The sequence below is a fragment of the Muscardinus avellanarius genome, assembly GCF_963383645.1.
Source record: "Muscardinus avellanarius genome assembly, chromosome: 16".
NCBI lineage: Eukaryota > Metazoa > Chordata > Mammalia > Rodentia > Gliridae > Muscardinus > Muscardinus avellanarius.
The window spans coordinates 17434749-17458479 of NC_137802.1; the positions used below are offsets into that span (position 1 = coordinate 17434749).

The 23731-nt window shown below is 46.5% G+C and overlaps 2 protein-coding genes across 2 annotated transcripts; one reads left to right on the forward strand and one right to left on the reverse strand.

Moving 5' to 3' along the window:
• Window positions 1-1071: 1071 nt before the first annotated feature.
• On the forward strand, window positions 1072-3578 carry PSMB6 (proteasome 20S subunit beta 6; the record flags this gene model as incomplete). Its single annotated transcript, XM_080712479.1, has 6 exons — window positions 1072-1173; window positions 1746-1813; window positions 2557-2688; window positions 2839-2968; window positions 3166-3310; window positions 3436-3578. 6 exons carry the CDS (start codon window positions 1072-1074, stop codon window positions 3576-3578), a joined length of 720 nt encoding a protein of 239 aa, XP_080568605.1.
• Window positions 3579-10741: 7163 nt separating this feature from the next.
• LOC308274868 (uncharacterized protein C17orf114) lies at window positions 10742-11508 on the reverse strand (the record flags this gene model as incomplete). The annotated part of the gene is made up of 2 exons (XM_080712797.1): window positions 10742-10908; window positions 11436-11508. The coding sequence occupies 2 exons, from the start codon at window positions 11506-11508 to the stop codon at window positions 10742-10744; spliced, it is 240 nt and encodes a 79-aa protein (XP_080568923.1).
• Window positions 11509-23731: the final 12223 nt, after the last annotated feature.

Sequence of the window (23731 nt, forward strand, 5' to 3'; positions counted from 1 at the left end):
GGGTCTCACTGAGTTGCAAAGGGCCTCACTAAGTAGTAGCTGAGGCTGTCTGCGAACCGAGATCCTTCTGTCTCAGCCTCCCAAATGCTGGAATTACAGGCATATGCCACCACGCCCGGCTTTTTCTTTCTTTCTTTGTCTCTCTTTATATTTATTTATTTATTTAGTGGTACTGCGAATTGAACTCAGGGGCATTCTACACCCCAGCCCTAGTTTTTATTCTTTATTTTGAAACAGAGTCTCACTGAGTTGCAAAGGGCCTAAGTAGTAGCTGAGGCTGTCCTCGAACCGCGATCCTCCTGTCACAGCCTCCCCAAATGCTTACAAAACGTGCCCCACTAGGCCGGGCGTGGTGGCGCACGCTTGTAATCCCCGCGTTTGGGAGGCAGAGACAGGAGGATCGCACAGGTTCGAAGCCAGCCGCGCGCGCTGGCTTAGGAGACCCTGTTTCCAAATATAAAATGTAAAAAGAGGTCTGGGAGTGTAGCCCGGAGGTAGAAGGGCTTCCAGGAACCCCAGTACCACCAAAAAAAAAAAAAAAAAAAAAAAAAAAACGTGCCCCACCACTTACGACTTTTTTTTTTTTTTTTTAGTATTGAGGAACCCAAGGGCATTGGACCTCTGAGCTACACCCCCAGCCCTATTTTTTAGTCTCTTTATTTTTGAAACAGTGTCTCACTGAGTTGCAAAGGGCCTCGCTAAACAGCTGAGGTTGTCCTTGAACCGCGATCCTTAGGCCTCTGCCTCCTGAAAGCCGGGATTACAAGCGGGCGCAACCAGGCCGGACCTTCTTTCTTTCCTTTTCTCCTCACTTCCCCTTCCTCCGCCCCTCCCCTCCCCCTCCTCAGCCTCCCCTCCACGCCCCTCCTCTCCTGTTACCGCAGGCTGGCTTTTCGTTCCTGCCACACTGCCATAAAGTGCTCGCTGTCGTAAAAAGCCGCCCTACACCTTTCTTTTCCCTTCTGCCGTCAAACGTGGCGTGGCTTCGCTCCCAGAAGCCTCAGCGAGCAGCTGGAGAGTGACGGAGCGCTTTACGACAGTTCCTTTGTCGTAAAGCACCGGAGGAGAAAGATGGCGGCCACCTTAGTATCTGCTCGGGGAGTGGGACCGGCGCCGGCCTGGGGGCCGGAGGCCATCGCCCCAGATTGGGAAAATCGAGAGGTTTCCACAGGGGTGAGGAAGGAGTCAGGGCCCCGGAGGTGTGCGCGCGGTGTGACTCGAGGAAAGGGAGAGGGAGGAGGGCTGTGTTATACTGCAGGCAGAGGGAGGTATTTTTATTTTATTTTTGTGGTACTGAGGATGGAACCCAGGGGCATTCTGCCTCCGACCTACACCCCCAGCTCTGTTTATTCTTTATTTTTAAGCAGGGTCTCACCGAGTTGCAAAGGGCCTCACTAAGTAGCTGAGGCTGTCCGCGAACCGAGATCCTCCTCTCTCAGACTCCCAAATTCTGGGATTACGAGCGTGCGCCACCACGCCCGGCAGGGGGATATTTTTAGGAGGCTGGAGTAACGTGGTGGGTCGTCGTGGGAGGTAGAGTCTGGGCACCTAGGGGTTGGGTGAAAACTGGGCTTTGAAGGTTCGAATTCTGGTACTTTGAGGGGTGTTGACGCCCCCAAGCGATTTGAAAATGGGTACGCAGCGCACGAAGTTTGTATTCTGGGAACTGGGGAAGGAATTGTTGATGTTTGTGTATGTTGGAAAATGTGGAAAAGCAGACTTATCCCTTTTTCCCCTTTTCCCAGACTACGATCATGGCTGTGCAGTTTGATGGGGGCGTGGTCCTAGGGGCGGACTCCAGAACCACCACCGGGTGAGACAGATTTGCAGAGAAAGCTCTTCTCGTCTTTCCCTTCCTACCCTGCCTGCCAGCCCACCCGCCCCCTCGTCAGAGCTAAGGGTGGAACCCAAGGTCTTCTAAGCAAGCACTCTACCTCTGACCCACATCCCCAGGCCTGGTAGCCCATCCTTACCCCACACAGGCTACTGAGGGGAAGAGAGGTTGCTCCTCTTCTAGGAGGTAAAGATTTGCTCCAGCTTCTGCTACTTTATCCTCTGGTGAAATCTTTATAAAAGTCTATTCTCAGCCCCATCCTGGTGGCACATGCCTGTAATCCAAGTACTTGGGAGGCTGAGACAGAAGGATTACCGGTTCGAGACCAGTCTCAGCAATTTAAGTAAGCCTCTTGGCAACCTAGAACGACCCTGTTTCAAAAACAAATAAAGGGGTTGGGGATTTGGCTTAGTGGCAGAGTGCTTGCCTAGCACGGGCAAAGCTCTGGGTTTGATCCTCGGCCCCATAAAAAAAACAATTGAAGAAGTATAAAAAACATACAAAAACAAATAAAACGGGCTGGGATGTAGCTCGGATGTAGATTGCTCCCGAATCCGATCCCCCGCGCCACCAAAAAAGGAAATCTATTCTCCATCCAGCCTACTTAGGTCTGAATGAGAACCAGTGGGCAGATCTTGAGTCCCCATTCCTAACCCCATGGGCAATATGACCTGATGGAGACGGGAAAGGGGGGCGCCTCTTCACCATTTGCCGTCCTGCAGGTCCTACATCGCCAATCGAGTGACTGACAAGCTGACCCCTATTCACGATCACATTTTCTGCTGCCGCTCAGGCTCAGCGGCTGATACCCAGGCTGTAGCGGATGCTGTCACTTATCAGCTTGGTTTCCACAGGTGCTTGTGGGCAGGGGCGGGGCGAGTATGTGAAGGGAGCTGCGATCTCTGGCGCTAAGTGTCCTGTGTCCTTACTCCCAGGTCCTGATACTGCTTTTTTTTTTTTTTTTTTTTTTTTTTGGCAACTCCTATCCCCACTCCATTCTCTAGCATTGAACTGAATGAACCTCCACTGGTACACACAGCAGCCAGCCTCTTTAAGGAAATGTGTTACCGATACCGGGAAGACCTGATGGCAGGAATCATCATCGCGGGCTGGGATCCTCAGGAAGGAGGGCAGGTCAGGCCCTCACCCCGCCAGAGCCCTGGAATCATGCCTTTGATCTTCTCTCTGCCCCAACCATTTTCTATTTTTCTTTCCGGTGTCTTCCTCACTCACTATTAACTCTCCCCAGACCATCTCACAATAGACAGCCGAATGTATGTGTGTTGGGAGAGGGGTGCAACTGGTGGCTCTTTTCTCCCTCCACCTGACAGGTGTACTCAGTTCCCATGGGGGGGATGATGGTGAGGCAGTCCTTTGCCATTGGAGGCTCCGGGAGCTCATATATCTATGGCTATGTCGATGCAACCTATCGTGAAGGCATGACCAAGGAAGAGTGTCTGCAGTTCACTGCCAATGGTGAGAGCTGGGGCTTCCAGGCCTGTGGGAGTCAGCCTCCCTACCCAGCCCAGGCCAGTGTTTCTCCTTCCTCACAGTATTCCTACCAACTAACTCCAAACCCTTCTTCCTCCTTTTATCCACAGCTCTTGCTTTGGCCATGGAACGGGATGGCTCCAGTGGAGGGGTGATCCGCCTGGCGGCCATTGAAGAAGCAGGGGTAGAGCGGCAGGTACTTTTGGGAGACCAGATACCCAAGTTCACCATTGCCACTCTACCACCCCCCTGAATCCTGGAATCCTAGGATGCGATAAGATTCACCCCATCCTGATACAAAATTTAATAAACAGTTTGTCAGAGAGAATCTTTGTACTTATTCTTTTCTTGACCTTAAGCCTGAATTTGTCTGACTTCTCTCTCTGCAATCCACTGCACTGAACTCAACAAGTTATAGAGGAAATGAGGGGAGTTTATGAATGCTCCTCACTAAACTTGCAAACTTGCATGGCTGATTCGTCCTTCCCGCCCTTCCTCCATCCTTTCCCTCCTTCCCTCCCAGCTTTTTTTTTCTTTTCTTTTCTTTTTTTTTTTTTTTTTTCCAGTACTGGAGATTGAACCCAGGGGCATTTTCCCTCTGAGCAAAACCTCCAGCCTTATTTTATTTTGAAACAGAGTCTCACTAAGTTGCAGAGTCCCTCTAAGTAGCTGAGGCTGGCCATGAACCTGGATCCTCCTGTCTTAGCCTCCCAAGTACTGAGATTATAAGCCTGCGCCACCACACCCGCCCAACTCCCAGCCCTTTTTTAACTTTAGGACAATGTTTCACTGGTTGCTCAGACTGGCCTCAAACTTGTGACCCTTCCACTTCAGCCTCCCAGGTAGCTGAAATATAGGTCTATGGCACTGAACCCAGCTACATGATTTTTTTTTTGGGGGGGGGGGGCTGGAGATGGAACCCAGGGGTTTTAACACTCCCAAACCTATTTTATATTTTATTTAGAAACAGTTTCTCACTAAATTGCTGAGAACCTCACTTAAGTAGCTGAGTCTGGCTTCGAACTTCCACGATCCTCCTGTCTCAGTTTACCAGATACTGGGATTAAAAGTGTGCGCCACCATGCCCAACAACATGGGTAATTTTCAAACCTCTTTCTCCAGACTACCTTCCCCCACATTTCCTTTCCCTTATATCCCAGGTACTTTTTTTTTTTTTTTTGGTGGTACTGGGGGTGGAACCCAGAGGCTTTCTACCTCCGGGCTATACTCCCAGACCTATTTTATATTTTATTTGGAAATAGGGTCTCACTAAGTTGCTTGAGAGCCTCACTAAGTAGCTGAGGCTGGCTTCGAACCTGTGCAATCCTCCTGTCTCAGCCTCCCAAGCGCAGGGATTACAAGTGTGCGCCACCATGCCCGGCTTATCCCAGGAACTTTAATACCAGAGTGCGGCTAATGTCAGAACTACCAACAAAACCCTCTCCCTGCTCAAGTCCAAGGTGGGACTCTGAATTTTGAGGCTGAGTCAGCGCTCCTCCCAGTTATTATGGGTGAATACTGGCCTTAACTACCAAAAGAACTCTTCTTCAACCCAACCTCATAGTTTCTTCTCCCCACGCTTAATCTAGCACCTCATTTTGTGGTCAGGATGTAGCAATGTGACTTCCTTGGCTTTGGGAAAAGAGGTGGGCCTTGTCTACAAGTAGAATTTTTTGTTTTTGTTTTTTTAGGTACTGGGGATGGAACCCAGAGGCATTCTACCTCTGAGTTACACCCCTAGCTCTATTTGTTAGTCTTTATATTTTTTGAAACAGGGTCTCACTGAGTTGCAAAGGGCCTCGCTAAGTAGCTGAGGCTATCCACGGAACCACGATCCTCCGGTCTCCACCTCCCAAATGCTGGGATTACAAATGTGCGCCACCATGCCCGGCCTACAAGTAGAATTTAAGATAGAGTTTGAATAGCAGAGGACAGCCACAGGGAGTGCTTTTGGCCAGCTCTGGAAGGCAGCATTCCCATTCTAAAAAGTAGTTATTTTTGCCAGGCAAGGTGGCTCATGCTTGTAATCCCAGCATTTGGGAGGCTGAGACAGGAGGATCGCAGTTCAGGGACAGCCTCAGCTACTCAGTGAGACCCTTTGCAACTCAGTCCTATTTCAAAATAAAGAATAAAAAATAGGAAAATAGGGTTGGGGGGTGTAGCTTGGAAATTGAATGCCCCTGGGTTCAATCCCAGTTCTGGCAAAAAAAAAAAAAAAAAAAAAAGTTATTTTCAACCAAGACTGGTGGAGCATGCCTGTAATCCAGTACTTGGGAAGCTGAGACAGAAGGATCACAAGTTTGAGGATACCTCACCAAGTATTAAGACTCATCGACATAGCAAAATCCTGATTAAAAAGAAAAGAGCCGGGTATGGTGACACATGCTTGCAATCCCAGTACTTGAGGCTGAGACAGGAGGATCATGGTTTGCAGACAGCCTCAGCTACTTAGTGAGACCCTTTGCAACTCTGAGACCCTGTTTCAAAATGAATAAAAAATAGGACTAGGGGTATAGATGAGAGGTAGAATGCCTCTGGATTACATCCCCAATACCACAAATAAATAAATAGAATAAAATAGAGCTGGTGGCATAGCTTGAAGGTAGAATGCCTACCTCACCAGTAACACACACACACACACACACACACACACACACACACACACAATTTATTAAAAAAAAATAATAAAAGCCAAGAAACTAGATGAGCAAATAAGGTGACCTGAGAGAGATAGGAGGGAGGAGAAGGGAGAAATTCTCTAATGTACATGATAAACATTCACAAACATATCAAAGTCAATCACTAAGCCAAATATGAGAGGGAGGGAAGGGGGGAAATGGAGAGGGAATTGGGGGAGGGCTAAATGCATGTATGCCTCTAACATCTTTTATCCCATTAAGATGTATGACCACAGCCAGGCGTGGTGGTGCACACTTGTAATCCAGGCATTTGGGAGGCTGAGACAGGAGGGTCACAGTTCATGGACAGCTTCAGCTACTTAGCGAGGCCCTTTGCAACTCAGTGAGACCCTGTTTCAAAATAAAGAATAAAAAATAGGGCTGGGGTGTAGCTTGGAGGTAGAATGCCCCTGGGTTCCATCCCCAGTACCACAAATAAAATAATAAGAATAAATAAATAAAATTGGGCTGGAGGTATAGCACAGAAGTAGAATACCCCTGGGTACTACCAAAAATAAAGAGTACATATCCCCCCCCCCTTTTTTTCTGTACTAGGGCTAGAACCCAGGGGCATTCTACCTCCAAGCGACACCCCCAGCCTTACTTTTCATTCTTTATTTTGAAATAGGGTCTCACTGAGTTGCAGAGGGCCTCGCTAAGTAGCCAAAGCTGACTGGGAACCGCGATCCTCCTGTCTCAGCCTCCGGAATGCTGGGATTACAAGTGTGCGCCACCACGCACAATTTAGCACATACCCTTATGATACTTCTTCCCTGGAGGGATTCAGAGGACCAGAGGGAGATTTCCTAAGTGGGTGATGAGGTTCTGGATTAAGCGAAGGGTAGAAAAGATCTCTGACCCCAATATGTGTATCTCAAACTTAAGCATGTGGTAGTTTGGATTTTCATGCCAAAACATGTTCTCCCAGGCATCATCTTTACTTTTTTTTTTTGGTGGTACTAGGGGTGGAACCCAGAGGTTTTCTACCTCCGGTCTATACTCCCAGACCTTTTTTTTTTTTTTTTAATTTGGAAACAGAGTCTCACTAAGTTGCTGAGAGCCTCACTAAGTAGCCGAGACTGGCTTCGAACCTGCGCGATCCTCCTGTCTCAGCCTCCCAAGCGCGGGGATTACAAGCGTTCGCCACCACGCCCGGCAAGGCATCATCTTTGATTCCTCTCTTTTCCTTGCAGTCCACATGCAATGTACAGTTGGTTCCTAAGAACTCTCTGAAAGTTTTTGCAGAAATCATGCACACATCTCCGCAGCACTGTACTGATCCCAACCCGTCGTCTCTTACCTAGAGAATGGCAAGTCTCCCAAGCGGCCTTGTTGCTTTCAGAAAGGCCCTCCTGCAGTCCCTTCCCCACATGCCAACCAAGTGATCTTTGTAACATGAGACCACGTTGCCTCCCTGCTTGACGTTCTTCAATCATTCCATTCCCCCTAGAATAATATTTTACCATGATTTCGAAGACCCAGCAGTTGCCCTAACCCTGCTACCATAGTAACTGGCTTTTTTCTCCATTTCCTACAATCTATGGAATTTTCCACCTAGCACTTGCTAGTTGTGTTTTGTTTTATTTATTTATTTACTTTTTGTGATGCTGGGTATTGAACCCAGAGGCAGAATGCCTCTGTGCTACACCCCTAACCCCATTTACTTTGAAATAGGGTCTCATTAAGTTGCAGAGGGCCTCACTAGGTTGCTGAGTCTGTCCTCAAACCTGCAGTCCTCCTGTCTCAGCTTCCCAAGTACTGGGATCACAGGCATGCACCATCATGCCAGGCTATACTTTTTTTTTTTTTTTTTTCCTCCATGGGGCTCTTTTTCCATGAGTTTTTTCCTTTTCTTTGTTTTTTGTTTTGTAGTGCTGGGGATTGAACCAAGGACCTGTGCATGTTCAGTAAGTACTCAAGCACTGAACTACTCTCAGCCCTGTGATTTTTTTGTTGGGATAAGGGTACCCAGGAGCATTGTACATCCAAGCTACACCCTCATGCACCCCCAGCCCCCCCCTTTTTTTTGCGGTACTGGGTATGGAACTCAGGGGCATTCTACCTCCGAGATCCTATTTTTTATTCTTTATTTTGAAACAGAGTCTCACTGAGTTGCAAAGGAGATTATATATTTGGTGCTGGGAATTGAACCCCAGCCCTGTTTTATTTTTTATTTGGAAACAGGGTCTCACTAAGTTGCAGAGGGCCTCAGTAAATTGCTGAAGCTGGCAGCAAACTTGAGATCTTCCTGTCTCAGCCTCCCAAGTACTAGGATTACATGAGTATGGCACCATGCCTGTACTAAGTTAAAAAAAAAACAAAAACTACTGCCAGGCATAGTGGCGCACGCTTGTAATCCCAGCACCTGGGAGACAGAGACAGGAGGACTGTCCAGGTTTGAAGCCAGCCTCAGCTACTTAGTTTTTTTTTTTTTTTCAATAACAAACTACTTTTTGAAGCTGGGCATGGTGGTATACACTTGTAATCCCAGTATTTGGGAGGCTGAGACAGGAGGATCACAGTTTGAGGGCAGCCTCAGCTACTTAGTGAGGTCCTCTGCATCTCAGTGACATCCTGTTTCAAGATAAAGAATAAAAAATAGAGCTAGGGGTGTAGCTCGGAGGTAGAATGTCCCTTGGTTCCATCCCCAGTACTGCAAATAAATACATAATAAATAAATAAATAAATAAATAAATAAGATAAACTGCTTTTTAGAATAGTTTTAAGTTTCTAGCAAAATTGAGTGGTAAGGAGTTTCCATATCCTCTCTGTCCCACATACATACAGCCTCCCTCATCTCAACATCCCACGCCTGAGTGGCTCATTAGAGCCGTGACCTACGCTGACATGCCCCAGCTTTCAGTTTGCTACGCATCATTCAGGTCTCGGCTCAGATGTCACCTCATGGCAAAGGCCTTTCCTGGCCAGGCACACCTGTAGGAGGATTGCAGGTTCGAGGCCAGCCTCAGCAACTTAGCAGGCACCCCTCCCCACACACACACACAATTAAGTTACACCCTGTTTAAAATAAAAACAGGAGCCAGGTGCAGTGGTGCACACCTGTAATTCTACTACTTAGGAGGCTGAGACAGGAGAATCGTAGGCTCAAGGACAGCCTCAGCAACTTAGTGAGGCTCTCCAAAACTTGGTGAGACCCTGTTTCAAAATAATAAATAAAAAGGCTGGGGGTATAGCTCAGAGGTAGAATGCCCCAGGGCTCAACCCTTAGTAACACACACACACACACACACACACACACACACACACTAATAGGGCTGGTGGTATAGCTTAGAGGTAGAATGCCTCTAGGTTTAATCCCGTCTCACACACACATACACACACACACACCCCTTTGCTGACCATCTGAAATTGAAGAAACACCCTCTCCCATTTTCTTTTTTCTTAATTTATTGGAGCATTGTCATCACACGTGTTTAGGAGGCGCAGGGCAGTAGGGGCATCACGCACGCGTGAGCATCAAGCCCTTCCCTGTCCCATTTTCATATTACCTGTTTCCTCTTCTCCATGGCGGCACTTGTCACTGCCCCCTACAGTCAAGCTTATTTGTTTACTTGTTTATTGTCTCCTCTGCCCACTGGAAAGTGAAAGAACTCTTACTTTTTGGTTCGTTGATGCATGCTCAATGTCTGGTGTGGAGTACACACTAGATATTTATTGAATAGACGTGCACCTTAATAGCTGGCAAAGACCAATCCCAGTACTTGGAAGGCAGAGGGCGGAGGATCACTGGTTTGAGGCCAGCCTCAGCGACTTACTGTGGTATAGCTCAGAGGTACGATGCCAAGCAGTACGTGGTGGTGTGCACCTGTAATCCCAGTACTTAGGAAACTGAGACAGGAGGATCTTAGGTTCAAGGGCGAGGTCATTGCACACGTGTTATCCCAGTAGTTGGCAGGCTGAGACAGGAGGATCGCAGGTTCGAAGCCAGCCTCGGCAAATTAGCCAGGCTCTGAGACCCTGTTTCCAAATAACAAATAAAATTGGAGTCAGGTGTTGTGGTACCTGCCTGTAATCCCAGTACTTGGGAGGCTGAGACAGGAGGATCACAGGTTCCAGGAGAATATCAACAAGTAGTGAGACTCTCATCAACCTAGCGAGACCCTGTTTTTAAATAAAAATAAGCCGGGCCCGGTGGCACATGCTTGTCATCCCAGCATTTGGGAGGCTGAGACAAGAGGGTCTGGGTTCGTGACCAGCCTCAGCTACTTGGTGAGGCCCTCTGCAACTTAGTGAGACCCTGTTTCAAAATAAAGAATAAAAAATAGGGCTGGGGGTGTAGCTCAGAGGTAGAGTGCCTCTGGGTTCCATCCCCAGTACCACAAAGAAAGAAAGAAAAAAGAAAAAGGAAGAAGGAAAAAAGGAAAGAAAGGAAAGGAAAGAGATACACTGCCTATCCCCACCTAACACTGCTCTCCACCCCCATCTCTAAAGCTTGATGTCAGCAACTTCCTTTCCTGCCTGCCACACGTGGGGCCACCTCACAGTCACCATCCCTGGGTCCCAGTCCCCCCGCCGCCACACTTCCCCTTGAGCCCGGGACCCCAGCCCTGCTGCCTTAGCCCCCCGTCAACCCTCCAGTCATACACACAACACCTGGCAACTCGGCATGAATTTAATGACAGACTTGGGGGAGCCAGACACTGGGACCACTGAGAAATGGGGTGAAGGAAGGTTGCCAAGACTTCCTGGAGGCCTGGCCCCTCCCTGGCTGTCCCCTTCAAATGGTGGAGTCGTTGGCCGAGGCTATGTCATGCAGCTGGTGGCGGAAGGAGAGCCGGGCTTTCCTGCTGAAGTAGGCCCCAGCCCCTGGGGAGGGCAGCCCTCTCTCGGCCGCAGTGGGCGCTGTCACTGGGCTGGGAGCTGGAGGGGCAGCAGAACCCAGGCCTAAACGGGGGATTGGAACAGGAAGAAAGAAGTTGCTGGTCAGCGTTCAAGTCCCCTTCCTCCCCTTCTACCACTTAGCGTCGGACCGCCTGGTTATTATAGCACTAGGGGATGGTTCAGGAGGAAACTTGGGAAGATGCCTGGGGGTCCCAGGGGGTGAGGAAGTGTTGGTAGCCGCAACAAGGATGTTGAGAGAGCAGGGCTGGATCCCAGGGTTGCGGCCTGAGCATTTGCAAGGGGCCGCCCTACGTCCCTCTCTGTCTCGGAAGGAGCCCCATGGTTGCTATAGCTCTCTGCTGTCACCATCTTGAAAGTCTTAGATTTTTACCACAGAGCACCACTTTTCCATTTTGTACTGGGCCCTGCAAAGTCTTTAACCAGCTTTATAAGAATAGGAGGGATCCACCTCCCAGCAGGGAGATGGAAGATCCTTTTCCCTTTGCTGGTTTTAGGGTTTATCTTCCTCCCCACACAGTTATCTATCTGTACACCTAACAGCCCTCTTTCCCCTCAGCTGGCCCCCATACCTGGTCCTCTTCCGGTCCCCCGCGGTCTGCGGCACCCACACCATGGGAAACACCATGCCCCCTTCAGACCCATCTCAACAATGGAGGAGACGGGATGTTGGGAATGGCCAGGAGGGCCCAGGGGGAGGGGTGTGGTTTCCAAGCCCCCCCACCAAGGGCAAAACTACCACTTAGCGTTAGACCGCCTGGTGATTATAGGCGCCAGGGGATGGAAGGGGGAGAAGAGGAAGGAGGGAAAATCTGGGGGAATAGCGGGGCTCAGACACCTATTTTTTGTGCCCTCTTAATTTTGGGTTTCTCTCTGATCCCCATGTAAAAGCAGGAAGATGTTGGGAGCGGTAGCTTGGCGGAACTACAAACAAGGATGCTACGATGCAGGGGAATCAGTAGAATGACTGGCAGCTTGGTGCCAGGCTAGACACTGCCAAGGATGGGGATACATTTGCTTTTTGGGGGAACTGAATCCAGGGTCTTGCACATACTCACATACTAAAGTAAATGCTCTACCACTGAGTTATACCCCAGCCCCCTCTTTTTTCCCCCTTTTTTTTTTTTAAGTACTGGGATTATAATCATGAACCACCACACCTGGCAAATTCTTTTTTTTTAATTTAATTTAATTTAATTTATTTTTTTATTTTTTATTTTTATTGGTGCACTGTATTCATACATCATAGTGGGATACAAACTTTTGTAGACATACATGCACACATCACCCAGTCAGCCCCCACCTGAACCCCACCCCATTCTCTCCCCATCCCTCCCTCCCATGCTTGGCTTAGTGGTTGACATCTAGTATTATAGCAATTTATCCAAAATTAAAAATGATAATCTCACATAACAGTTTCATTTGTCTGATACCAAGCTTTTGATGACTTAAAGATAACATTTCAATATTTCTTTTTACTTTCTTTCTTACCAGAGAATATTTTTTTTCTATTTTTTTAGGTGAAACTATTATATATTTATATATTTATTTTTCAGGAAAAAAAAATCTATCCTAATATGGAAAATGGATTCTAGGTACCCAAAACGATCTTGAAAAAGAACAAAGCTAGAAGATATATATTTTCTAATTTCAAACCATATAAAGCTACAATAATTGAAACAGTGTAGTACTATTCTAAAGGCAGATATATAAACCATTGGAGTTAAATAAAAGCCTAGAGCTAAATTCTTCCCTATATTGTCAAGTTATTTATTTATTTTTTTTTGGTGGTACTGGGGTTCCTGGAAGCCCTTCTACCTCTGGGCTACACTCCCATGGGCTACACTCCCAGACCTATTTTTTAACTTTATGTGGAAACAGGGTCTCTTAAGCCAGTGAGGCTGGCTCCGAACCAGCGCGATCCTCCTGTCTCAGCCTCCCAAGCGCGGGGATTACAAGCGTGCGCCACCACGCCCGGCTTGTCGAGTTATTTTTGACAAGGTTTCCATGAACATTTGGTGGGGGAAATAATAATCTTTTAACTAAATATTGTTGAAACATAATAATTACATGGAAAAGAATAAAGTTAGACCCTTACCTAATCCCATATACAAATATTAACTCAAAAATAGATAAAAGACCTAAATATAAATCTTAAGACTATAAACTTTTAGGAGAAAATCTGGGTCATAAAACCTCACCACAATGAAATTGGCAGTGATTTCTTGGATGTGATTTCAATGGCACAGGCAACAGAAGAGTATACAAACTCCCTAAAAAAATATATATATATATTGTATATCCAAAGACAATGTAAACAGAGTTAACAGTTACTAATAGAATGGGATAAAATATTTACAAATGCTATATCTGAAGTTATATTAATATTCCAACTAGAAATCCTAAAAATTAACAACAATAAAGGTAAACAATACCATTTAGAGATAGGTAAAAGACTAACATAAATAATGAATCTCCACAGATAACCAATCTTAGTTGTCTGTTGGATGGAAAATCTTGTTTCTCTGGTTCTGGTGTGTGTTACCTATTTCTTCTTTGTAGTTAATCTCTTTGAGTATTTTCTCTAGCGCTGGTTTTGAAGACATAAATTCCTTCAGTTTCTGTTTGTCATGGAAGCTTCTTATTTCTCCATCTAATTTGATAGAAAGTTTTGCTGGGTAGGAAATTTTTGGCTGGAAGTTGTTTTCTTTCAGAGTTTGGAATATGTTCCTCCAAGCCCTTCTGGCTCTCATGACTTGGTTTGGGAAGTCTGGAGTGATTCTAATTGGTTTGCCTCTGAATGTCACTTGGCCCTTTGTTTTTGTTGCCTTTAAGATTCTCTGCTTGGCTTCCACATTGGTCACTTTGACAATTATGTGGCGTGGGGATCCTCTTCTCCGATCCTGTCTAAAGGGAGTTCTATAAGTTTCCTGGATCTGTGTATCAACCTCTTGCTCTATGTTTGGAAAATTTTCTGCTATTACTTCCTTGAAGAGATTGTTGATCCCTTTGGTATCACTTTCTTTTCCCTCCTCTATTCCAATTATTCTTAGGTTAGCTCTCTTAAAATGGGCCCATATTTCTTCAATGTCAGATTCCTGCTGTTGGATATTTTTTCCTAGATTAGAAACTATGCGTTCATTTTTGGAATGATCATCTTCTAAGAGCGAGATTCTGTTCTCCATGTGGTCTAATCGGTTGTTTGTGCTTTGAATTGAGGCCTTTACTTCATTAATTGCATCCTTTATCTCTTTTTGGCTCTCTCTGAGTTCTTTTCGAAGCACCTCTATTATTTCTACAGTTATTTTCCTGATTTGATCTTCTAGAAATCTCTGAATTTCTGTTTTATCGGGTTCTGATGTTGTGGGGTTGTGGGCATTCATTGCTCCAGTGTTATTCCTCTTTCCTATGATTTTGGAAGTTTGTGCCTTCTCTGGGTTCTTCCCTTGGGTCACTATGACTTCACTTAAGGTGTTCTGGATCTCGAGTCTGTAGTATCTCAGACCCCACTACTCCTTTACTGGGTTGTATCACAGAGTCTCCAACCCAGGGAGTCGATAGAGGCTGCTTTAGACTGTGGGGGGTGCCAGGTTGCACGTTCTCCTATGGTGTGATATCTCTGCCACCGCCCCTCCCCTACTGGGTCAAGTCCCAGGGAGTACAGTACTGGGATTTCTCCTTTGTGGCCCGCAATTTGACTCAATGTTTTGAGTACGCAGATGTAGCTGTACTGGATTCGGTGAATTCTCTGCTGCTGCCGCCGGTGGCAATATGGCGCCGCTGCTACGCCCTCGGCCGTGAGGCTGGCGTATTTCTTCTTGGTTTTGATTTCCACTCTGAATCCCTGCAGCGTGTGCTGAGCTCAGCCACTGGGAGCTTTAGATTTTACCTGCGGCGAGAAATCCTGCCGGGCTGTTCCGCAGCGGCTCACCTCGGCTTGCTGTAGCCATCCGGTGAAGTCGCTGCTGCTGCCGGCAATATGACGCTGCTGCCGCGGTCTCGGGCGTGAGGCCGGTGTATCTCCTCTGTGGCTCTGAGCTCTGTTCTCAGTCCGCTTTTTCTCTGGAGCCTGGTGATTTTTTTGTTTCTCTGGTGATGGTGTTTTCTGGCTATGAAAGGTGCTGATTTTGTGGTAATGGAGATTGGTTGTTAGCGGGGCTCTTAAGCCCCGCTTTTCTCGGTCGCCATCTTCCCGGAAGTCCGAATCTATTCTCTGGCAAATTCTTAATATTGTACAGTTTAAGATGTATCAAGGTATGATTTTACATACCAAGCATATTATTCTTTTTTTTTTTTTTTGGTGGCACTGGGGGTGGAACCCAGAGGCTTTCTACCTCCGGGCTATACTCCCAGACCTATTTGGAAACAGGGTCTCACTAAGTTGCTGAGAGCCTCACTAAGTAGCTGAGGCTGGCTTCGAGCCCGTGCGATCCTCCTGTCTCAGCCTCCCAAGTGCAGGGATTACAAGCATGCGCCACCACGCCCGGCAATATTATTTCTTATTTAAACTAAGGATCACAGCCAGGCGTGGTGGCGCACGCTTGTAATCCCAGCATTCAGGAGGCTGAGACCAGAGGATCTCAGTTCGCAGACAGCCTCAGCTACTTCGTGAGGCTCTTTGCAACACAGTGAGACCTGGTTTCAGAATAAAGAATAAAAAATAGGGCAGGGAGTGTAGCTCAGAGGCCAAATGCCCCTGGGTTCCATCCCCAAACCCACAAAAAACAAAAAACAAACTAAGGATCGCATTTCTATTTGCAGTACTGGGGATTGAACCCAGAGGCATTCTACCTTTGAGCTACACCCCCAATGATTTTTCATTCTTTATTTTGACTTTCTTTCTTTCTTTCTTTCTTTTTTTTTTTTTTTTTTTTTTTTTTTTTTTTTTTTTTTTTTTGGTGGTACTGGGGTTCCTGGAAGCCCTTCTACCTCCGGGCTACACTGCCAGACCTATTTTATACTTTTTTATTTTTGGAAACAGGGTCTCTTAAGCATGGCTGGCTTTGAACCTGCACGATCCTCCTGTCTCCACCTCCCAAATGTGGGGATTATAAGCATGGGCCACGACGCCCAGCTTTATTTTCATTCTTTTTTTTTTTTTTTTTTTTTTTTTTTTTTTTGCAGTAGTGAGGATGGAACCCATGGGCATTTTACCTTCAAGCTACACCCCCAGCCCTATTTTTTATTCTTATTTTGAAACGGTCTCACTGAGTTGCAAAGGGCCTTGCTAAGTAGCTGAGGCTGTCTGTGAACCGTGATCCTCTACTTTGTGTCTCCTGAATGTAATTTTTTTCATTCTTTATTTTGATTTATTTTCATTCCTTAGTGCAGAGGGCCTCACTAAGTAGCTGAAGCAGGCCATGAACCTTCCATCCTCCTGTTTCAGCCTCCCAAGTACTGGGATTATAAGACTGTCACCACGCCTAGCTCAACCTCAGCAATTAAGACCTGTTTCAAACTAAAAAAATAAAATAGGGCTGGGGGTGTAGCTGAGAGGTAGAATGGCCCTGGGTCAATCCCCAGTACAAAAAAAGAAGAAAAAAAAAAAAAAAAGCAAGTTCTTAGTATGTTTCAGAGGCTAAATTGCTGAGGCTGGTCTGAAACCTGCAATTCTCCTATTTCAGCCTCCCAAGTACTGGGATTACAAGTGTGTCCCATCACACTCAGCTTTCTTTTTTCTTTTTTGGGGGAAGGGGTCAAAATAGGTCTGAGAATATAGCCTGGAGGTAGAAGGCCGCTGGGTTCCATCCCCAGTACCACCAAAATAAAAAATAAAAATAAAATAAATTGCAGAGGCTGGCCTCGAACCTCTAATCCTCCTGTCTCACCCTCCCAAGTATAGGGATTACAGGCGTGTGCCACTACACCTGGCTTCCTTTCATTTTAGAATTCGAATTTGGAGTACCCAAGGTCTAAAATTTGAAAGAAAATCTGGGCCTGGTGTTGCATGCCTGTAATCCCAGTACTTGGAAGGCTGAAACAGGAAGGTCACAGTTTCAAGGACAGCCTCAGCAATGTAGTGAGGCTTTCAGCAATACGGTGAGACTTTGTTTCCAAACAAAAAGGTAAATAAATAAAGAGAGCTGGGGGTGTAGTTCAGAGGTAGATTGACCCGGGTTCAATTCCCAATACCATAAAAAATTGAAATATTATTCTTTTTTGAGAATGGGAAACTTTTTTTTTTTTTGTACTAATGAGGAGATAGAAAGGAAACAGGCAGGTAGGGAAAAGGCCTCGGTAGAAAAAAAGCTAATTTCCTGAGTTCCCTGAGTTTCCTGAGGAGCGACAAATGCCTGAAATTCCAAAGGCTCAGAGATAAGAAGGCCAGAGCTTCACAAAGCCATCTGTTTACTAATCACCAAATGCCAGAGCATGTCTGGCATTTCTGAAAGGAGACTCTTCAAAGCACTTGCAAATACCCTATGCAAATCCTGAGAGCTGCTTCCCAGAATTCCCAAAGTCACCCTAACCAAAAGAGGTCAAAAACGATCAGGACTTCGCCTTAGGCGGACTGCAAATTGGGGCTTTCCCTCTTGGGACCCCCTCTCCTTTTGGGGAGCTGTTCTCTCTCTCCTTCTCTCTCTCTCTCTCTCTCTCTGGCCCTGAGAGAAGGCAAAGTACATCTGAGGGCACATGGCTCAGGTGACTCTCCAGTAGTGACCTGAAGGCCTCTGCTGGACATCAAGGCTGATCAGGCCCCTAGGGGTGACCTGCACCTCTCTTCTGGCAGATCGCGTGGACTCTGGGAGAAAGTAGTCTGTAATTGAAGGAACATCGAGATCCTTCTTAGGGAACTCCGTTTCCATCTCGAGGAAATGCCGGGTTTCCTCCCAAGAAACCCCCGGGAGGCTGAGACCAGAGGATCGTGGTTTGCAGACAGCCTCAGCTACTTAGTGAGGCCCTCTCCAACTTAGTGAGACCCTGTCTCAAAATAAAGAATAAAAAATAGGGCAGGGGATGTAGCTCAGAGGTCGAATACCCCTGGGGGTTCCATCCCTAGACCTACAAAAAAAAAAAAAAAAAAAAAGAATTGAACTCAGGGGCATTCAACTTCTGAGCTATATCCCCAGTCCTTATTATTTTTTTATGTTGAAACACAGTCTCACTAAGCTCTAAGGCTGGTCTTAAACCTGAAATCCTCTTGTCTCAGCCTCCCAAGTACTGGGATTACAGGTGTGTACAACCACACTCTGGTCGTATTCCTTTATTTTGAAACAGAGTCTCACAGCTGGGCATGGTGATACACACTTGTAATCCTAGTACATGAGAAGCTGAGACAGGATTTCAGGTTCACAACCAGCCTCAGCTACTTAGTGAGGCCCTCTGCAACTTAGTGAGACCCTGTTTCAAAATAAAGAATAAAAAATAGGGCAGGGGGTGTGGCTTGGAGGTCAAATGCCTCTGGGTTTCATGCCCAGACCTGCAAATAAATAAATAAATAAATAAATAAATAAATAAATAAATAATAAAGAATAGCTGAGCCGGGCGTGGTGGCGCACGCTTATAATCCCCGCGCTTGGGAGGCAGAAACAGGAGGATCGCGCAGGTTCGAAGCCAGCCGCGCGCGCTGGCTTAGGAGACCCTGTTTCCAAATAAAAATGTAAAAATAGGTCTGGGAGTGTAGCCCGGAGGTAGAAGGGCTTCCAGAAACCCCAGTACCACCAAAAAAAAAAAAAAAAGAATAGCTGAGCATGATGGTACACGCTTGTAATCCCAGCATTTGGGAGGCTGAGAAAAGATCGCGGTTTGCGAACAGTCTCAGCTACTTAGTGAGGCCCTTTGCAACTCAATGAGACCCTGTTTCAAAATAAAGAACAGGCTGGGCATGGTGGTGCACGCTTGTAATCCCAGCATTTGAGAGGCTGAGAACAGAGGATCTCGGTTTGCAGACAGCCTCAGCTATTTACTGAGGCCCTCTGCAACTGAGTGAGACCCTGTTTCAAAATAAAGAATAAAAAACTGGGCAGGGGGTGTAGCTTGGAGGTCAAATGCCTCAGGGTTCCATCCCCAGACCCACACACACACACAAAAAGAACAAAAAATAGGGCTGGGGTATAGCTCGAATGCCCTTTGGTTCCATTCCCAATATCACAAATAATAATAATAATAATAATAATAATAATAATAGGAGCTGGGTGTAGTGGTTGGTACAGGCATATAATCCCAGTACCTGGGAGACTGAGACAGGATGATTGGAGGTTCACAGCCAGCCTCAGCTACTTAATGAGGCCCTTTACAACTTAAAGATTAAAGCCAGGCATGGTGGCACATGCTTGTAATCCCAGCACTTGGGAGGCTGAGACAGGAGGATCGCACAGGTTCGAAGCCAGCCTCAGTTACATTAGTGAGGCTCTCAGCAACTTAGTGAGACCCTGTTTCCAAATAAAGTATAAAATAGATCTGGGAGTATATCCCAGAGGTAGAACGGTACCTGGGTTCCACCCCCAGCATCACAGAAATAAATAAATAAATAAATAAATAAATAAATAAATAAATAAATAAAAACCGGGCATAGTGGTACACACTTATAATCCCAGTATTCGGGAGGCTGAGACCAGATTATCGCGGTTTGCAGACAGCCTCAGCTACTTAGTGAGGCTCTCTGCAACTCAGTGAGATCCTGTCTCAAAATAAAGAATAAAAAATAGGGTAGGGGGTATAGCTAGGAGGTCCAATGCCCCTGGGTCCCATCCCCAGACCTGACCAAAAAAAAAAAAAAAAAGCCGGGCGTGGTGGCGCACGCTTGTAATCCCCGCGCTTGGGAGGCAGAGACAGGAGGATCGCGCAGGTTCGAAGCTAGCTCCGCGCGCTGTCTTAGGAGACCCTGTTTCCAAATGAAAATGTAAAAATAGGTCTGGGAGTGTAGCCCGGAGGTAGAAGGGTTCCATCCCCAGTACCACCAAAAAAAAAAAAAAAAAAAAAAAAAAAAAAAATCCCTGAAACCCGGGGGGTGGCGCTTGGGAGGCGGAGACAGGAGGATCGCCCTGGTTCAGAGCCAGCCTCCCTGGCTTAAGAGACCCTGTTTCCACATAAAAAAGTAGGTCTGGGAGTGTAGCCCATGGGAGTGTAGCCCGGAGGTAGAAGGGCTTCCAGGAACCCCAGTACCACCAAAAAAAAAAAAAAAAAAAAAAAAAAGAATAAAAAATAGGACTGGGGGTGTAGCTAAGAGGTAGAATGTACTCCTGAGTTCAATCCCCAGTACCACCAAATAAAAATAAAAAAAAAGAAAAAGGAAGGAAGGAAGGAAGGAAGGAAGGAAGGAAGGAAGGAAGGAAGGAAAGAAGGAGGGTCTAAGTTGTGAGGCTGGTCTCAAAACTGTGGTCCTCCTGTTACAAGAATGTGCCACTACGCCTGGCTGTTCTTTTGTTTTTGTTTTTGTTTTGCTGAACTGAAGATTGGACCTATGAGGGCTCTACCACTGACTTACACCCCCTAGCTTCCTTTTTATATTTTTATTTTGAGACAGGGTCTCAGTTGTCCAGGCTGTTATCCTCCTGTTTCAGCCTCCCAAACTGAGTCTCCGAGACTACAGACATTGCATTCCCTGCTCCAGGCTGGTCTTGAACTCACTAGAACTATGATTCCCAAGTGGGTGATACCGCCCCTGGGGAGTGGGGCTGGACAACAGACCTGTGATGTGGCGGCGCACACACTTGGGAGACTGAGACAGGAGAATTGCAAGTTCAAAGTCAGCCTTAGCAACTTAGCAAGACTCTCAGCACTTTAGTGAGACTTCTGTTTCCAAATAAAAAATTAAAAAATAGGGCTGGGGTTGTAGCTCAGAGGTTGAATGCCCCTGGGTGCTTCACACACACACACACACACACACACACAAAAAAAAAAAAAAAAAAACAGGCAAAAGCACTGGGCACATGCCACTGTATGTGCTGCAGATTCACAAGTTTATTTCACTCACTGATCCCTTTTCAGAAAAACAATCACTCAGCAGCTAGCTCTAGAAATCTACCTTGTTTAAGCAAATAAACAGAAATATGCAAAGACAACTTTGTGTTCTTCTTTTTTTTTTTTTTTGGTGGTGGTACTGGGGGTGGAACCCAGAGGCTTTCTACCTCTGGGCTATACTCCCAGACCTATTTTATATTTTATTTGGACACAGGGTCTCACTAAGTTGCTGAGGCTGGCTTCGAACCCATGCGATCCTCCTGTCTCAGCCTCCCAAGCACAGGGATTACAAGCGTGCGCCACCACACCCAGCTAACTTTGTGTTCTTTTATGTGTGTGTGTGTGTGTGTGTGTGTGTGTGTCTGTCTGTCTGTCTGTCACTGGGGATTGAACTCAGGGCATTCTCCCTCTGAGCCATACCCCCAGCCCTATTTTATTTAGATTTGGAAACAGGGTCTTGCTAGGTTGATGAGAGTCCCACTACTTGCTGAGACTGTCCTGGAGCCTGGGATCTTCCTGTCTTAGCCTCCCAAGTACTGGGATTACAGCGTGTGCCACAATACCCGGTTTCCTATCTGTTTTTATGGGATTTAATTAGGCTGTTCCTGACTTTTACATGCTATTTCCTCTCAATCATATCAATGATATGTCAATGATTTGTGTTTGGGGGTGCCAGGGTGCAAACTCAGGGCCTCAAGCACATGCTCTACCACAGAGCCACACCCTAGCCCTCAGTGACCTTTTGAGGTATTATACTACCCTGGTTTTACAGATGAGGGGAGGGACGCACTGAAGGATAAGATAATTTGTCGAAGGTCACACAGGCAGTTATTGCAAAGCAGAAACCAGGCTTCCCCAACCCCACCCCAAGTCATTCTAACTTGAGAATACTCCATTAACTAACACTCTGAGCTCTCTGAGCGTGTCCACAGACAGAGATGCCCTCAGGCAAGTCTAGGGTGGCCAAAGCTTCAGGTCCAGAGAACCCTACCTAGCCCAGACGCCCAGTGCCCTACAGTAAACCTGGGCAAACACTGGGTAACCGTTCCCTAAGGGCACCAGGATGTGGGAAATATTAGGAAGGCCTGCTAAATTACTGAGCTCTGGCCTCAAATCTGTGATCCTCCTGTTTCAGTCTCCCAAGTACCAGGATTAGAGGCTTGTGCCATCATTCCTAGCTAATATGAGTCATTCCTTTCCCCCCACCCCCAGAACTGAGAATTGAACCCAGGGACATTCTACCTCTGAGCTACACCCCCCAAACACATTTTTAATTCCTTATTTTGAAACCAGGTCTCACTAAGTTGCAGAGCGCCTCACTAAGTAGCTGAGGCTGGCTTCGAATCTATAATCCTCCTGTCTCAGCCAAGAAAGAAAGAATGAATGAACAAAAGAAAGGAAGGAAGGAAGGAAGAAAGAAAGAAAGGAAAAGAACGAAAGAAATTGACTGACTCCCTTTAGGGGCTGAGGGTGTAGCTCAGTGATTAAGCACTTGCCTGGCATGAACAAGGCCAGCACTGGGGGGAGGGGGAGAAAATTCCCTTTGTTTTCATTTAGTACAAGCATGTGCCACCATGCCCGATTATATGAGTCATTTTTATCATCCTAAGAGGTTTCCTTACGAAGATTCCCTTTAAGCCGGGCGTAGTAGCACACACCTGTAATCCCAGTACGTGGGAGGCTGAGACACAAGGATTGCAGGTTTATGGCCAACCTCAGCAATTTGTGAGGATCCCTGCAGCTTAGTGAGACCCTGTTTCAAAATAAAGCATAAAATTCCGGGCGTGGTGGCGCACGCTTGTAATCCCCGCGCTTGGGAGGCAGAGACAGGAGGATCGCGCAGGTTCGAAGCCAGCCGCGCGCGCTGGCTTAGGAGACCCTGTTTCCAAATGAAAATGTAAAAATAGGTCTGGGAGTGTAGCCCGGAAGTAGAAGGGCTTCCAGGAACCCCAGTACCACCAAAAAAAATAAAAAATAAAAAAAAAAATAAAGCATAAAATGGCCAGGTGTAGCCGGGCGTGGTGGCACATGCTTGGGAGGCTGAGACCAGAGGATTGCGGTCCGCGGCCAGCCTCAGCTACTTAGTGAGGCCCTCTGCAACTCAGTGAGACCCAGTTTCAAAGAATAAAAAAATAGGGCAGGGGGTGTAGCTCTGAGGTCGAATGCCCCTGGGTTCCATCCCCAGCCCCGCAAAAAAAAAAAAAAAAAAAAAAAAAAAAAAAGGCCAGGCGTGGTGGCACACACTTGTAATCCTATGTGAGGAGCCATTAAGGTTTTCCCCTAAAATATTTCTGACTCAGCTGACTGTCCTTTGCTCAGACTCAATAAGCTTTGGGGTCATAGAAGGTTCAAAGTAAAAGGTCTGAGAGAAGATCAGGTGGTGATGTTCAGATCAGGTGGTGATGGCACGAAGGTACTGATTAACCTACCTGTATTGTATGTGCTTTGGATTGGTCTCTATTGTATTCCGGTGGTGATAGCACGAGGATATTGATTGACCTGTAACTCTCTTTCTTTCTTTCTTTCTTTCTTTCTTTCTTTCTTTCTTTATTTATTTATTTATAGTACTAGGGATTGAACCCAGGGGCATTCTACCTCCAAGCTACACCTCCAGCCTTGCCAAGATTTGAACCTGCGATCCTCCTATCAGCTTCCCAGATAAGCGTGCATCGCTGTGCCTGGCTCCCAGCCTTTTATTTTGTTTTGTTTCATTTTGAAACTGGGTCAATTGCTGAGGCTGTTCTTAAACCTGTGATCCTCCTGTCTCAGCCTCCCAAGTACTGGGATTACAGGCATGTGCCACCATTCCTGGCATAAAAATACTCTTTATAGCCAGGTGTGGTGGTACATGCTTGTAATCCCAGTACTTGGGAGGCTGAGACAGGAGGATTGCACATGTTTGAAACCAGCCTCAGCTGCTTAGTGAGATTCTCAGCAGCTTAATGAGATCCTGTTTCCAAATAAA